General features: G+C 38.3%; 1 protein-coding gene across 1 annotated transcript in view; it reads right to left on the reverse strand.

Annotated features, from left to right (window-relative positions):
* Positions 1-2,943: 2,943 nt before the first annotated feature.
* MARCH1 (membrane-associated ring finger (C3HC4) 1, E3 ubiquitin protein ligase) overlaps positions 2,944-15,943 on the reverse strand; it is a 33,881-nt gene continuing 20,881 nt past the window's right edge. The window contains exons 3-4 of the mRNA XM_010190381.1: positions 6,388-6,535; positions 2,944-3,245 (exon numbers count right to left, since the gene is read on the reverse strand). Coding sequence (XP_010188683.1) covers positions 2,944-3,245; positions 6,388-6,535 — 450 coding nt within the window. The remainder of the gene's footprint in view (positions 3,246-6,387; positions 6,536-15,943) is intronic.

Raw genomic sequence — 15,943 nt, forward strand, 5'->3', positions numbered from 1 at the left:
TGTGTAATGCCTTCCCCTCTTGAAGAGGAACTACCCTGCTTCAGAAACAAATTCCAATCCTGCATGAAATCCCTGAAGGCTTTAGAATATCCCCTGCACCTAAGAAGAAAAAGGGATGCATGGGCTAATATTGTAATGCTTTAAAAGGTGAAAGACTGCTTCAAGCCTGCTGTAATCTCCTTTGCTGCTGACTTGTCTCATTGTCTCAGCAGACACTGTCCCATTTTGCTCCTTTTCCTGCTAAGTTAATATTTCAAAGGGAGAGGAGGAATTTCATCTGAAGTCTTTCTCCATTCTTACATTTAACTAACTGTTAAATTCAGTTGCACATGTAGTTGAGGTGAGTGCCAAAATAGTGTTTTGAAGTTGAAGTCATCAGTATAAAATTTTGCAATTTGTTCTGTTGCTGACTGTTCAGTGTATTTTAAAAAATGTACAGTAGTCTGGGATGCTATAAATCTGCTTTCAGAATCCTTGGATATGTTTTCTTTGAGTTTTTATACTTGTTCAAGAAAAAAACCCAATGTGCATTAGTCTCCAGGAAACTTTCAAAATAGGGGATAAAGTACTTTCAATGGGGTCATGATGCTACAGCAGGTCAAAGAACAAGCTGTCTAAAGAAGCAGAGTTACTGTCACTTATTAAGAAACTTTCTGATTATTTCAGAAAGCTCTTAATTATCTTCCATACTGTTCCTTGTCAGTCAAATTTGCTGTGATTCATCAGGTTTTATTTCAAACATAATTCCAAACATTTAGATGCAGCTAGTAATTTTCAGTGTCTAACTTCAGATATCATGAGATTTACTTTTTAACAAGTAGATTTACACTTCTGGAAAACCATGCCTTTGCAGACTATCTTAAACGTGCAATTGTGAGGCATTCCTTCATACTGTCATGCTTTTCTGAAGATGTTCTGAAGTCTCCACAATTCTAAACAAAGAAATTATTTTGCTACTCTTGTATGTAATTTCAAATGAGATGCTGCTACAGTTTCAATTCGCATTTGTTTAATTTGAAAGTTATTTTATGTGAAAAGTGCTTGTCATGTGAAAAACTAAAACATTAATCCAGCTCACCTGGAGCCTGGAGTAACTTAGAGCAAAAATTAATATGTATTTAGTGGCTGTTCAAGCACCAATATTTTGTGTCCTGACTGGCCAGATTGCAATCACTTAGTCACAGCCAAATTACATGAGCAATTCTAACACAAATCAACATAGTGGTCTGATAAAAGATATGTTTCTTGGTAATACTACTAGTCCCAGTATTCCCTGAGCCTTACACCAATAAACACATTCACAAAGGAATGTCTAATATATAAACTCCAATACATCTTAGGCCCAGCACCCTGGATATTTTCAAGAATGGGATGATGCTGTTATTTAACTGTAGATATTTGAGTGTGTAAAGAGGAAATTCACTATTAGAAGCTGCAAGGCTTCTGTAGATGTCCAGTTCACTTGTAGTTGTGGCAGATTTCCCCTCTGAATGAACCTGTGCTCTCCTATCCTCTTTACTCCAGTTCTTTATTGGCTTGTTTGCTTTTCGTCCTTTACCTAAATACAAGATCAAAACAGAACTTTGAACTTTTTTTTAAAAATACACATTACATTCAGGCCCCAGACTTTCCATGCCAGCACATAACTACTCCAAGTGAATACCTGCTGTTGTGTCCTGATGGTAAACATCACAGGATGTTTAGTAGTAGTTTTGTAGTAATTCACAAAATTAGTTCATATATAATTCACCCTGTTGGACACAGTATTATATCTACATTCATTTATCTATTGCACCCTTTAATGCTATTCACACTTCATTTTTAGATGAGAATGCTCAAAAACACAAAGTTAACAACTGAACTGTTGAATCTCTAGCACTTCAAGTTTACCTGTACAGAGGGAAACCATTGATTTATTTTTTCAGTCAGGAAGATAAAAACTAACTTTCAGAACAAGGAGATAAAAACTAATATTCTCTTAAGATATTTAGGTATATTCTCTTAGCTTTACCTTTCTGTGTCATGAATCTTAAAAAATAATACCTTTTTCAGACCTTAGATAATATGCATTTTCTTTTGTGTGATTCTGCAGAAAACTGCATTTTTTTCATTTATAGTTCTGCCTCAAAAGTTTGTGTATCCAATTTATGTCTAATTTACCCTTACAAAGTAAGTTGCTCTTCTAAATATGTATTTACACATTCCTTGATGTACTTATTTTGCTGACAGCTATACTGAAAAAAATATCTGTAGCTTTTGGAGACTTGAGTTTATACTGGTTGAAATTGCTTACTTTCCAAAAATTGAGGCATATTTTAGCTACCCTTCAAATGTTTTAAATACCCTTAGTTAATACAGCTGCCCAAACATTCAGGCTCCAGTGCCGTCACACAAATGTGTGTTACCATATGAGGCTTAGAGAGTGAGTGCTGTGATACAGCTCTGTATACTTTAATTCAGTTAATGCATATAACTTGATTGGTACCCTTTTGAAGTGCATCTTTAGGAAGATAAATAGCAAATACAACTTCTAGTAGTAAATAGATAAAAGGTTTTTCTTTACTGTAAACAAAATGATTGTATCAGGTCTGTTTCTACTTTCCCAGCCATTCAGTTAAAAAAAGCAACCAAAATGTACTCCTGTCACATTAGTTTGGCATTGTCTGTTAAACCTGTCCTCTATTGCAATTTCTACACTTCCACTTTCACTACACTTGCTGACTAGTTGAGAAACTACTTCACGAACAGTCACATTCCATACAGTAACAAGTTGCTTTGCTGGATCCATTTTCCTTGTAGGGTGTTGTTTTATATGTGCTTTTTTTGTTTTGGTTGATTGGTTGGTTTTAACCGAAAAAAATGCGCAGTCATTTCTACTCTCAGCATTTGTAGTGTAGAAGACACTACACCTTATTCTGCAAGGAAGAAACAATGCTGTCTCTGTCAAACGGGCATGACCTCGGATGTCATTTCCTCAGCTGCCGGCTGAGAGTTTGTACCTGTCTGTGCTACTGACACCACCACTGCGTCCTTGACATCCGAGTTCTGAGTGCACAAAGAGTTCTTCTCCTCCATCTTTTTGACAGTGTCTGGGCAGTTCTGAACGAAGATCACTCTGTTGTAGGCTTTCAACCTGCGCCACAGCTGAACATAAACCTTACACTGCACATACATGAAGACCAGGCCCCCTGTGAATCCAATGGCCACCACAACGAGTTTTGTCCAAAATGGCCATTCAAGGACACCTTTGAAATAAAAAAATTGTATTTATTATCACTGTTATACAATGCATATCATGTACAGAGTATCAGTAAAATATTTTTAAAAGAAGTCACCTGCTAAGAATTCTCAGGTATATACATGCTTTTGGAGCAGTTGCGGCTCAAGTAGGAAACAGCAGCTGTTTCCTATCCCCTAGGCCAGCGAAGAAACTCTAATTGCCACCCCTCCCTCAATAATAAAATATAAGAATAAGAAATAAGAATTTCAAATAAGAAATTCAAGGCCATGCTACTGAAAGAAGCATAATACTTGATACAGTAAACTCAAAACATTTTACTGTTCCTCAATAATATCCCCATATTCAATAGCATATTCAATAAGCAAAAATAAAAGTACAAAACCAAGATAACTTGATACCTAGAAATACACACATCTTCAACAACAACTTTTTTTTCTAATTATTATGCTGTAAGCAGGACTCTATTTAAGGTACCTGGAACACCAACATTTACAATATTATTACCTGCTCCTAGCTTCATTCTGAAGTCAGGATACAGTAAAAAAAAACAAACTAGTGGAAAGGGCTCTGTCTCCTGCATCACCTGCCTTTGTTGGCCTCTTTTTCCTGCTATTCTGTCCGTGCAGTCCCCCTGAACACACCTACATCAAAAAGCAGAACTTATATGCCTGTGTAGTAAAAAATCGTAACTTTACAGTTTTTGGTGAATCTGTTATTACTTTTCTCATTGCATTGATCCATCACATTGATATTTACAGAAAAATATGTCTGCTAACACAAAAAACTAGAGACAAGAGCATTTGAGCTTGGTTATGATATGAATAATGTTAAAATTATTTACTTTGGCCTAAATGTGTTCTTAAGATTTTAACAGAATAATTTAATGTTGTCTTAAGAACAGCCTCATTAATTCATACCACTGCATCTGCTTTTTCCAATCATTCAGTAGCCTAAGACAAAGGAACAGCTACCAGCCTTCCCATTACACTTTGCCTCATCACATTTAAAGATTCAATGTGACAATGTAAATCAGACCTCTGTATCAATGCTTAAGCTGTCAGGCTGAACAATCTGAATGAGTTTGTTGGTCCTATTTGGAAGATCTTTGAAAAACATTTTGCTAACTGAATGTAGTATTCAGGGTGCCTTGCAGATGCTGTATTCAACCACTGGTGATGTATCACAACAACTTGTAACTATTTGTGACTTTTACCCAAGTTTTACACAGGGAAGAAATTTTTGCCACAGGAGGAAAGACTTGATACTTGTTAGAAGAGACAAAGCTCAGCTAAGCTAAGACCTGTTTCTTCAAGTAATGCAAATGCATGCGAACTTGATTCCCTACCACTGATGCCATATAAATTCTGGAATATTTTAAATATATCTTAAATTGTCCTTTCTATAGACCAGTGACAGGTTTACCAATTAAGAGGTTTGTATTTTTGTTTATTTGCATCAAATGCTTTCCTAAGGAGAAAAAGAAATTCCCTTTAGATACTTTGAGAGATACATTTAAAAAAGGGATTTTTAAACTTTCACAATATTAACAAACAGTACTATTATTATTCAGGGCTTTCAGTTTTTCTTCTCTTCAAAATAGATTTATAATTTTTTTTCTCCAGTGTTCACTGTCTTTTTCCCAGCATTTCACATTTAAAGAGATTCAATAAAAAGAGAGAAAAGCAAACAACATACATATCTCTACTCTCCGTCTCTGAATATACACGTTTGAGTCTGTAAAATCACTTCTCCCACCTCCCCCAACAAGCAAATTTTGAGGCAAGCGAGTTCTCTTCACAAACATGCATGTTGTAAGTAGCTTCAACACACCCCTTTGTCCATTTTTGAGTGTGGAGAATCACTCATTACATCTGGCAAAAAACATTGAATTCTGTATAAATCATAAATAATTTTTGAGCCTACCAGGATTAGTTAATGTGATTCTTACGCCTTCTATATAACAACAAAAATCCATGTTAGCTGTTTCGTTGTGTAAATTCAGCTCATCTGCAGACATACCTTCCCCCTTTTTAAAGAGTAGGGTGGTGCAGTTGTACTCATAAAGAGAAGTTCAAAGCCATTCCTAGTCCTGTCCTCAGGGCCAGTTTTTGAGATGAAAATCAGGGTTACCCATTTAGAAAGAATGCAAAACAAGACTTTGTATTATACATTCATCTGTGACTTACTGAGGCTTGTTACCTATTTTTTTCTCATAAGCAAGAAAGGCAAGCACCATGATTATCGCCAAATATTTCTCTAACACACAAGTCACAAAGTTCCACCTGTTTTGTTTTGTTTTTATAACTTCAGAGTACAGCACAAAGCTAGAGACCTCTGTCCCTCTACTGTTTAATACTTAAAGTCAATTCAGATCAAAACTCAAAAGCTTCTTATCCTCTTCATCCTCATGATCATATTTAAAACTAGATAGATTTGAAATGGAAAACAGCAGTTCAGTTTGCAATAGTGTTTTCACATACAGTAAGTATAGTCCAAAAAGAAACCTACTTACGTTATACATGCATTTTGTTACACAGGTACAGTTGGGTTTTCAGTATCTCCACAGATGGAGGCTCCATAAGCATTCTGTCCCAGCATTTGACCACCCTCACAATAGGCACAACTACACTAAGCACATTCACAGTGAAATTCTATTCAGAGGGACACAGGAATGGCTTTCCATGCTACTTAAGTCTCACATGAAGGACAAACACAACTGGAACACGGTCTCTTGGACTTTTGTATTAGGAAGCTTGATGAAAGGGCTCTATCGTGTTTTACAGGATTTCAAGGTTCAAGTGGGTAATATAAATAAATTGCTGTTTCGCGACCTGAACTTGCACTGAGCTGTTTGCATTTGACTCATCTTTTTGACTGAGCTTTAGGAATAACTAGATAATGGGAGATTAACCTAAGAAGAACCAGCAGGCTAGTTAAGCTGTTGTAATGATTACACTAAGTAGAGGTCTATCTGCAGGGGCATAACATAAGCTTTCAACACTGATGCATTCACTGCTTTTTCATTAAAGTATTTGATGTAGCCATGTACCAGCGGGCTGTTACTTAAGAGCAGAATGTGACTGGTTACATAGCTACATTTCACACCCAGCCATTGTATTATGAATAAGATCGGAGAAGATACTTACCATTATCATTGCCTTGTTTAATTTCCTCAGCGGTTCTATCAATTAAAACATACAATGACCAAACAACACAGGTAATCGCAATTACGTGGAATGTGACTGAACAAACTATTTTCCTCCTCTCACTGGTTGTCATCTGCAGTTTCTCCCACTGTAATTTAAAAAACAATAAAAGTCATTAAAATTCAGACCTTTAAATTTTTACAATAAACTGATTAGGCCATTCTTGCTCTTTCTACCAAAAAAGCAAGCAGTAATAAAATTAACAAATCTTTTTATTTTGATAATACACATTACAGAATTATGTGCATTGTCACTGTAAAATTCATAATGATCTAATCTTCACAGATTCAGAGGAATGAAATGTCCTGTTCTGTTTCTGTCTGCTTGCAAATGACATCTAAAGTAATTTCCTTGCAGTACAGCCATAACATGTTAATAGACAGGTAAAAAGCTGAGTATTAATTTTTAACTTTACCTGATAGCCACTTCTGATGACAAGAGAAGAAAAAAACCACAAACATTAACTTGTAATACTTAAACTATCCTCAGTCAGAGGAACACAGTTGTGGAACAGTCTTCCCATAAAGTAAAGGCATAAGAAATGCAACTGCATCAAGGATTAAATTAAAAAAAAACTTGAAAAGATGATTATATGGAAATGATTGTACATGACAGCAATCAGCCTCAGTAGTGAAAGAAGGGTCTCCCAGGCACGTTTTTGTGTGAAGGCACTAAATCTATCGTATATTTGTTAATTACGGCACTAAATCCTAGTTTAAGCTAAGGCTATTTTAAGATGAAATAGGCTATTCTCTGCATTTAACAATGCAACTTCTGAGGCTTTTTTTTTAAATCTCACTTGTGAAGACTCTTTTTTTCAGCACTTCTTTAAAATAGAATCCTTCTCCACTACGATGCCTGTCTTCGAAAACAGATAAAAGAATCTGACATTTAAAACCTAAATGCCTCAATTCTGATGAATAATCTCTGAGTTGGTGGCTAGCATCTGAGAAATGAAACCAGACCAAATCACAATACAACAGTGCCATCTCTCTGCAGTTCTGCCAGTACAAGACTCAATTGTGGCTCAGCATTGAAGCCCCAGCACTGACCACTGCCACAATGGACCTTTGTATGCCTGGGCTGCAGCTCCTAATAGTTTCCAGGTGCTAAGGCTGGATCAAAAGCCCTGGCCACTTCAGAGCACTGAGGTGATATAAATTTACTCTGAAGGTATGCATTTGGCTTTGTTTTTCTGGTTGGGGCGGGGGGTGGGGGTTTGTCAGCTGGATGGGTTTTGTTGTTTGTTGTTTTTTTGTGGGTTTTTTTTTTGGGGGGGTTTTAACTGTAATTTAGTGGCATTACTCAATGGGGTGGGGGGTGGAGGGAAATAACAAATTTCCCAAAATTATTGCTAGTATTGGAGATGGTATCTAAGCTAGATGCTTAGACTTGAACTTGCACCAATATGGCCATCCTTCTAGTCTGAACACTATTTGTTGTCTGGTCACATTTCCATGGAGCACAACTGCATTAAAAGCTGAGGCATATCAGTGCAGTGTCATCAAGAGGGCTAACTCAGAAATGCTTCTTCCTGCCATTAGTTTTAGGGCAGTACATACCAGGCCAAGCAAATTTCATTCTTTAATGGCAGTTAAAGCTTGTGCATTTCAGAGCTGTTGGCTAAAAACACAATCTCTGGAGCATTTTCCAGCTGTCACCAGAATTTTATGAACACAAGGCTTTAATCTTCTAAGCAGTTGCTTACAAGAACTAAAATACTTCCTGAGTAATAGGCAAAGAGACAGAGCTATTAGTTCATTTACCAGTTGATACCTCATTTCAATTTCTGATACATCTACTTAGAAGTGAAAACTAAGCTTGCTGGGTTTTGTATGGCAGTCTTGAAAAATGGGAAGCATTACAAAAAGTAATAAACCAGAACCTTATATTCTTTGTAGTTCATGTAGGTAGTATTCAGTGGTCAGACCAGACAGACTGTGGCATTATCATCACAGTCTTATCATATCATTACAGTCACCAGGTCACAAAGCATTTGACCTGGAGACTTTAATCCTTTTTGCAGTGAAAATTCAATTCAAGCCTTGCAACAGGCTTTCTTTCCAAAGAAGTTGTCTTTGTCCAGATGGAAGAAAGGATTTTACCTTAACCCTTCACTTACCTGTGGATGCTTTGTGAGCGTTCAACATTGAACATAAAGAAGAATGAATTGTGTACTTTAACAGAAATTTTCGGTCATCTCAACTCTGATGCTAGACTTTTTGGTCTACTGGAAAGGAGATTCTGTGCTAAATTTTCATTGTCATTGATATACCTGTAGTCATTTCATTTTCACTGATATACTGGCAGTCTCACTATAGCCATTTTACTCTGTAACATACACAAAAGCCTTAGAGTGTTGATTTGAATGCCCTGTCAAATATGGAGTTTTAAAGTCAAAGAAGAATGCTGGTCTCATTATTCTCAATCTAAACATTTTGTAGATGGAGGGGAAAAAAAGGGCAAGAAACGACCAACAGGAAGGACAGGTAAATAAAGGAACAAGCTCACACGCTTCTGGCGAGATTTACAAGGAAGGTCTGTCAGGAGAGGGAGCTAGCAGAAATGGACTAAAGCAGGCCTTTTTTGATAACATCCTGAGATCAAATCCAGCCAGAACGCAAGCCAAGACCACAGAGTGGCACTAAGTGCCACATCCAGCATTTCCTTAAACACCTCCAAGGATGATGACTCCACCACCTCCCTGGGCAGTTCATTCCAATGCCTGATCACCCTCACTATGAAAAAGTGCTTTCTAATATCCAGGGCTGGATGCCCTCTCATCTTGTCACTAGTTGCCTGGGAGAAGAGCCTGAAACCCACCTGACTACAACCTCCTCCAGGTAGTTGTAGAGAGTGATAAGGTCTCCCCTGAGTCTCCTCTTCTCCAGGCTAAACAACCCCAGCTCCCTTAGCCTCTCATTATAAAACTTTCCCTCTAGTCCCCTCACCAGCCTTGTTGCTCTCCTCTGGACCCGCTCCAGCACCTCAATATCCTTCTTGAAGTGAGGGGCCCAGAACTGAACACAGTACTCGAGGTGAGGCCTCACCAGTGCTGAGTACAAAAGTACTATTCCTGATACAGGTCAGGATGCCATTGACCTTCTGGGCCACCTGGGCACACTGTTGGCCCGACCTGGACCATTCCGACCCTGCATCATCTCTCTGGCTCCTTTTATTCTCCCACAAGAGAGCATGCCTGTGTGTCTATTCTATCCACGCATGCGTTACCACATCAGAAGTAAGTTTGCTAGCAGGAGACTGGGAGAGACCAACAGGGCATGGGTGGTTATGGAAGACTGTGCAGAGCGCCTTGCCCTCCCAGCTGGGATACAAGAAAGGAATAAGGACCGAGGAGAGACTCCTGCTCACATGGACAGATGCAGAGGGATCAGAGTACCTGGGAGCATTTTACAGCTCTCAGTGTCTCCCAAAGCTGCGCTTCTGTTTTGCCTTGCCCTAGCTGCAGTCCCAGTTCTCTCAACTCCAGTCATGATGGGCTGAGCTCACAAGAGGAAATTCAATTAAACATTATGCTCTACTCCTGGTGACCTCTGTGGTAGCTGAGGTACTTTTCCTGTCCTACTTGCGTGTTTTAGCTTGGCTGAACAGAGAGTACTATGTGACTATTATCACTGTCTACTAGATGAGTGATGTTAGTAGGTAAGTCCACAATTTACGTTGCTCTGGAGCAGAAAAGTGCAATTCACTGTTTTAGGATTTATGCAATAGGCTTAAATAAAAAAAAAAACCTGACTTGCTTGGATAAAAGCACTGTTACGTGAAATAAAAAATGCTTGAACATCCATAGCAAAGGCTATGATACAACAATATATTGAACAGTGAAAGTATCTGTCCCTTTTAGTTGTGCTTTATAGTCCAGGACTTGATATAGCCTAAATTAGGGTGGGTAAGTTTGGCAGGTGCCACCATGTCACACAGTGCATTAATGCTGCCTTAACCACTGATAAATTAATCCTTGCTGTATTTTGAAGCTCCTTCAGTTCTCATGGCTCTCTACATTCATGATGGCAAGATAAAAATAAATTGCATCATATTTTATTATCTTCATCAGTGATCTAGAAAAACGTACAACCATCAGGTTGGTGGCACTGTCACATTCCATGGATAGAATATAAGATGTCATCAAGAATAGAAAAATAACACAAAAATAAGTGTCTAGACTCAATTTTCCTTGGAAACTTTTATATTAGTACCTCTAAGGTGCTCTAGAGACTGGAAGGAGAGAAAGAAATAGAAGACTGCTAGAGCCAGAGAAGATATTTATAATGACTTGCAAATTATTGAGTCACTAAATTGATAGACAAACACCGTAGTTTTTGCTCAGTCTCTTCTGAAGCACCCCTTTACTATTGTACATCAGTTTTTCACTAGACACAGATTCCTTAATCCTGGCAGTAATACAAACACAGGCTGGAAATCATCACAGATGCAGATGGTTTAATTTTCTGCAAATGCAAGCAATCATACAAATGTCATTATGCTCCAAAGAACAGGTGTGCTAAAACACTTAATAACATCCAACAACCTTTTACACAAGTCACCAAACAAATCCACAATGCAACACTATGTATTCCATGAAGAAAGCCTGAAAATCCCCAGGCCTTTTTTAGTATTATGAATAAGCTTTCTGAATGTTACACTCGCACTGTGCTCTGCAAACCACTGGAGGGTGGTAGGAGACTGTCTACCGGCTTCAGAGGCTCCTACCAAGAAGTCAGAAGGAACTGTCAAGAGAAAGAAAGATTGTAAATGTGATCAGAAATACTCCCCCCCCCCCAACTACTACTTACAGCTACTTCTAAAAGATGATGTGCACCTCAGCCTGAATTCTTGTGGTTTACTGCCAGAGAAGTCTGTAATAATCTTGAAAGTGGCAGCTGAAAGCCTGAACCCTGCTCTAGGTTTCTATCTTGTGTGTTGGTTTTGTTTCTTAAAGACTCTCTCACTCTGAAACTTAAAGGGAATGGTTACTGATTTCATAACTCACTTTCACAATAATAAAACGTAGTCATGAGTCTTCTGGGGAAAGAAAGAAAATAAGACAGCCTACTCACAGGGAACATCTAAATAACATGTAGCCAACCACTTCCCTTTCCTGTAACATTGTCTGAGAAAATCCCTGATACTTTTATAAAGGACAAAAATCTGCCTCCCTGCATGTCACTTCTTACAAAATATTGGTTAATCAATATTCAACAAATAAATATGGGTATTTTAAAATATCCTCTACAAACAGACTGTGGATGTGGGGATGCTGCTTCATATCCTAGAGATCCCAATACAGCCTCTCTTTTTATAGACAGAAGTAAATCTGCAATTTTAATTCCCTCCCATACATTAAGCTTTTTGCAAAGTTGTTTCATGGTGGCCCAATGTGGAACCAAAAGCTTCACACTGCTCACACAAAATCTGTTACCACACCACAGAATGGCACTCTGCAAACTTTGCTGCTTGTGTTCCTTTTCCCCACCTTCAGGCTGTAAATTTACTGTCTGCCTGCCCCCATCTTTCATTTTGTGTCTGCATGTTGCCTTCTGCTAGTGGTAATCTTCTGTAACACTGGCCACCAAATTTTGTCTACATAGTTTTCCTGAAGCAACTACTGCAGGTCTGCAGATTCACACATTTACAATGGAAGGTCTCTCTCCTGTAGGGGCTCATCACTGAGCATGCCAAATTGAAGGTGAAGTTAATGGGCTGCTTTGCAACATGCTATGAATGCGTGGACTTTTAACTCCTAGCTATTTTCAGGAGCCCTATTTTTAAAAATTGCCTGTAACAAGGCCTGACAGGAAAATCTGGTATGGGCATGACATTGCTAATATTAAATACTTTTCCTGTTCTGACATTGTTCTCCTTATCCATCGTTAGCAAAAAAATGACAATGAATCTAATGTAAACAGCACCCACAGCTGGAAGGACTTCCTTCTGCTCTCATCTAGAGATAAAGTCATCAATGTTTTCTGAATTCTTTCAACAATCTAAAGAAAGACTTTGAGCCAACCTCTATCTTGAAATTATCATGCCTGCAAAATTTAGGCTTAAATTATTTACTAGGGGCTGTTGTAGAAACTGCATTCTGCACACAGACTAGGAATACACAAAAAACCCCATTTCTCTCATCTCAAACCAGGCCTGAAGGATATAGCCAGCACTTTTGAAAAAAGGTCTTAAGAACTGGAGCAGTGTTTGATGAAGTGAGCCAAGAAGTGAAGATATGTCAGTAGTCTGAACATGTAGCTCAGAGTTAATTATTTCCTGTGATTTAGGGAGGGCTTCCTGGTCACTTTTTCCAGTACTAATTGGCTCAGGCTCCACAGTAAACTGTTCACCACTGTCAACCTACCAGCTGGAGTAAAGCTGCTGCCAGGGTAGTTCACAGCAATGGAATTTGTGTCGTGGGTGGAGGAGGAGGAATAAATAATGGTAATAAAGGACAACAGGGCTGCACACATGTAGGGAGAACAAAATAGCCTCATGCAGATTTGAAGTGCTGATGTGAGATGAGACTTCAAACTTTAATAAAAGCATTTTGGGCCACTCTGTGCCATCTAAGCAACATGTGGATATGGCGTGTGCCTGAGGGACTGCATCTTAAAGGACAAGGCATGCCACCTGCATCCAACTCCAAGACAAGAAGTGCCCCTCATACAGTCCAACAGACAGTGCCAGGCCTGGTGGCAGAAAAGAGAAGGGTTTGGGCGAAGAAAACAGCTCCTCTGCATTTGTTTCCTCAAACACATCCAGTGCACATTCAGAGAGGAGGAACTGAGCAGGTTCACAGAAAACACAAAAAACATGTTTGCCATTGCCTTTTGTCGAAACATATATCCCAGAGAAGGAACTCTTGTAAGGATCAAGAATAGAAGACCAGAATTAGGCCCCCACTACATTAGCCACTGAACACAAAAGGAAAATAAATTTTTAAAATCCCATGTTGTGTGCTGCATCATGCAGCCATGTCTATGTACAACCTTACCTTAATCTAGTTAGGTCATTACATGAGCTGGTACGAATCCTTCACCAAACCTGTCTGAAGTTTACCTAAAATCTATTTTTATCCCTAGGTGACACTAAACAAACGTGATTGGAGTTCAAATGAATGTCTGTGGTGCATTTAAAACACCTATTAAAAGTTTAAAACAGAACCAAAAATGGGTGCATTTCTAAAGACAAACTCCATTTAATTAACTTCTATTTGATACGCATGCCTAGAGTAATAGAAGAACTACATAATGAAAAAATCTCACTTTGATAAACACCTTAAGATTATCATCTGCAAAACGCTAATAATTCAGTTTTTTCCAAAATCAAGACAGTGCTATATTTCTTTTTTAAGTGACAGTTAAAAGAGCTGGACTTGAGTGATATGATCAGCATGCACTCTTTTATAAAGTTACGCGATTTTTAACTGTATGTCATCAGTTAGCAGACCCTCAAAAAGTGTAAAATAGAGATATTAAGTAATTTGATAATGTAATTTGTAAAATGAAGTAGCTGTTTTTGCAATCTGGAAGTACTATTGAGAATACTTGTAATTTACCAACGACAAGAACTCCAGTACCTGCATCCTAATCATCCCAACACAGACTAAACAAAAAATGCTATGCTTTGGAAATACAGGAATAGTCAAACCTCATGTCCCTCTCATGCAATGCTCTGTCTCAGATAGAGGACACCACCAGCTGCTTCAGAGAAACGTGCAAGAAACCTCATGGCAAGTAATTATAGCATAATCTCTCCACATTGGGAGCTGCTTCCTAGCTCCCATCTGCTAGAATTTATTTTACATCAAGATACAAAATGCAAAATCACCCTATAAGCTGTTTACTTTCAAAGCATCATCTCTGCATGCTGAACAAACTTTAACCAATTCTTTGCTCAATAGAGATCTTCATGATCAGCCCTCAGTACTATCATGAGCTTCTCTTTTACAATTCCTGTTTCTTTTCTTGTCTTGTAAGCTAAGAAACGGATTGTTATCTCTTAGCAGAGTAGATTCAGCCATTATTGACAAATAAACTACAGGTGAAACATTAAACCACAGGTCAGGACTGAACTGTCACCATAATGCAAAATTATGGGGAATGTCTGGTACTAAGAACATCTAGAACTCTAGAAAACATTTACTTTAGGTGCCTGGGCATATGCCTTTATTACTCAAAAATCAAATAACAAGCTACATGTGTGCAATCCATAAAGAAGCAAGGAAAAAAGGGGTAGAAGCTGTATCTCCACTAACTTTTATCACAGTTAGTCAAGAACAGAAGCAGATGCTACTGTTACCTGCTCTCCCTACACTATTTCCACAGTCATTTTATCTATTGGAAGGATCTGGTTTGTGTGTCACTTTTATTCTCTTTGCAGCTGGTTGTCTCCCGTCTCTGTCTACTCTGTCTTTCCAAGAGAGCAGGACACATAATTGAAGGCATATTTTCCTCCAGTCACCAAGTAGCAAATACCTTTAAATCACAGTGCAGCTCTCAAACAATAACTTAAGACACCAAAACCCCCCAAACCCTATTAAAAAGAAGAATCAATCAATCAAACTACCATACCACAAAGCACAGATAGTAATTTTGCTGCAAGGCCAGTTAAGCTGAGATTCCATTTTTCAACCAAAGCAGGTGGGGGTGCTGCATTTTGCAGTATGCACCCTATGGCCATACAAAAGCAGACATCATACATGCTCAATGCTGGATCTGGGATGGATTGTGCCAGGGTCAAAGCAACCATGAGCCCTTCCTCCACTAGAGCAGTCATAACAAACCATCTCCCAGCAGTCTGTGACAGAGTCTCTGTTTTTGAACACCAAGTAGCATGGTCTCCCTTTGCACATCTGAGTGCATTTTGGTCTTAAATAGTCTGACAGATGTGGACAGAAGGCTGAGATAGCATCGCAGAAATAGGAAAAGGAGAAAAATTAGAGAGAAGGGTGGATAAAGCAATGTCCTTTATTCCAACATCCCATTACCTAGTCTTGTATGCCTCTCCACTTTCTTTAGTCCTGTCCAATTACAGTGAAATTTGTCTGAAGAACTCTTCCCTTAGGCATCTAAGACATAGTTATAATATATGGTCACAGTTTTGTTAGAGTCTTTACTTGAATCATCTTCTCTTCAGTATTCATCACATTGCTTAATTTCCTCGATATCAAATTGTCTAGCCTGCTGAGAAGTATCTTGAAGCATGCATTTTGAAATTAGAGCTGATGAAATAAAACTGGTGACACTTGAAAAGCTAAATCAACAAATATACTTTCTGTAGTTAGAAGTCCTGTCCAGGAGTTACAACAGAATGTTATTCCACCTCCCACCTAGAAAATATTTGTCATCTAAGTTTGCCTTCTCTTAGACCAGTGCAAGCATGAAAATTCTCATTATTGCCTTGTGCTAAATGTGCTTGGTCTTTTTTATTTGCTGATCATGTCCTTGATTCTCCCATTTGATACATTAGTAATTTAAACACTCTT

Source organism: Mesitornis unicolor, unplaced genomic scaffold (genome assembly GCF_000695765.1).
Source record: "Mesitornis unicolor isolate BGI_N332 unplaced genomic scaffold, ASM69576v1 scaffold3028, whole genome shotgun sequence".
Lineage (NCBI taxonomy): Eukaryota > Metazoa > Chordata > Aves > Mesitornithiformes > Mesitornithidae > Mesitornis > Mesitornis unicolor.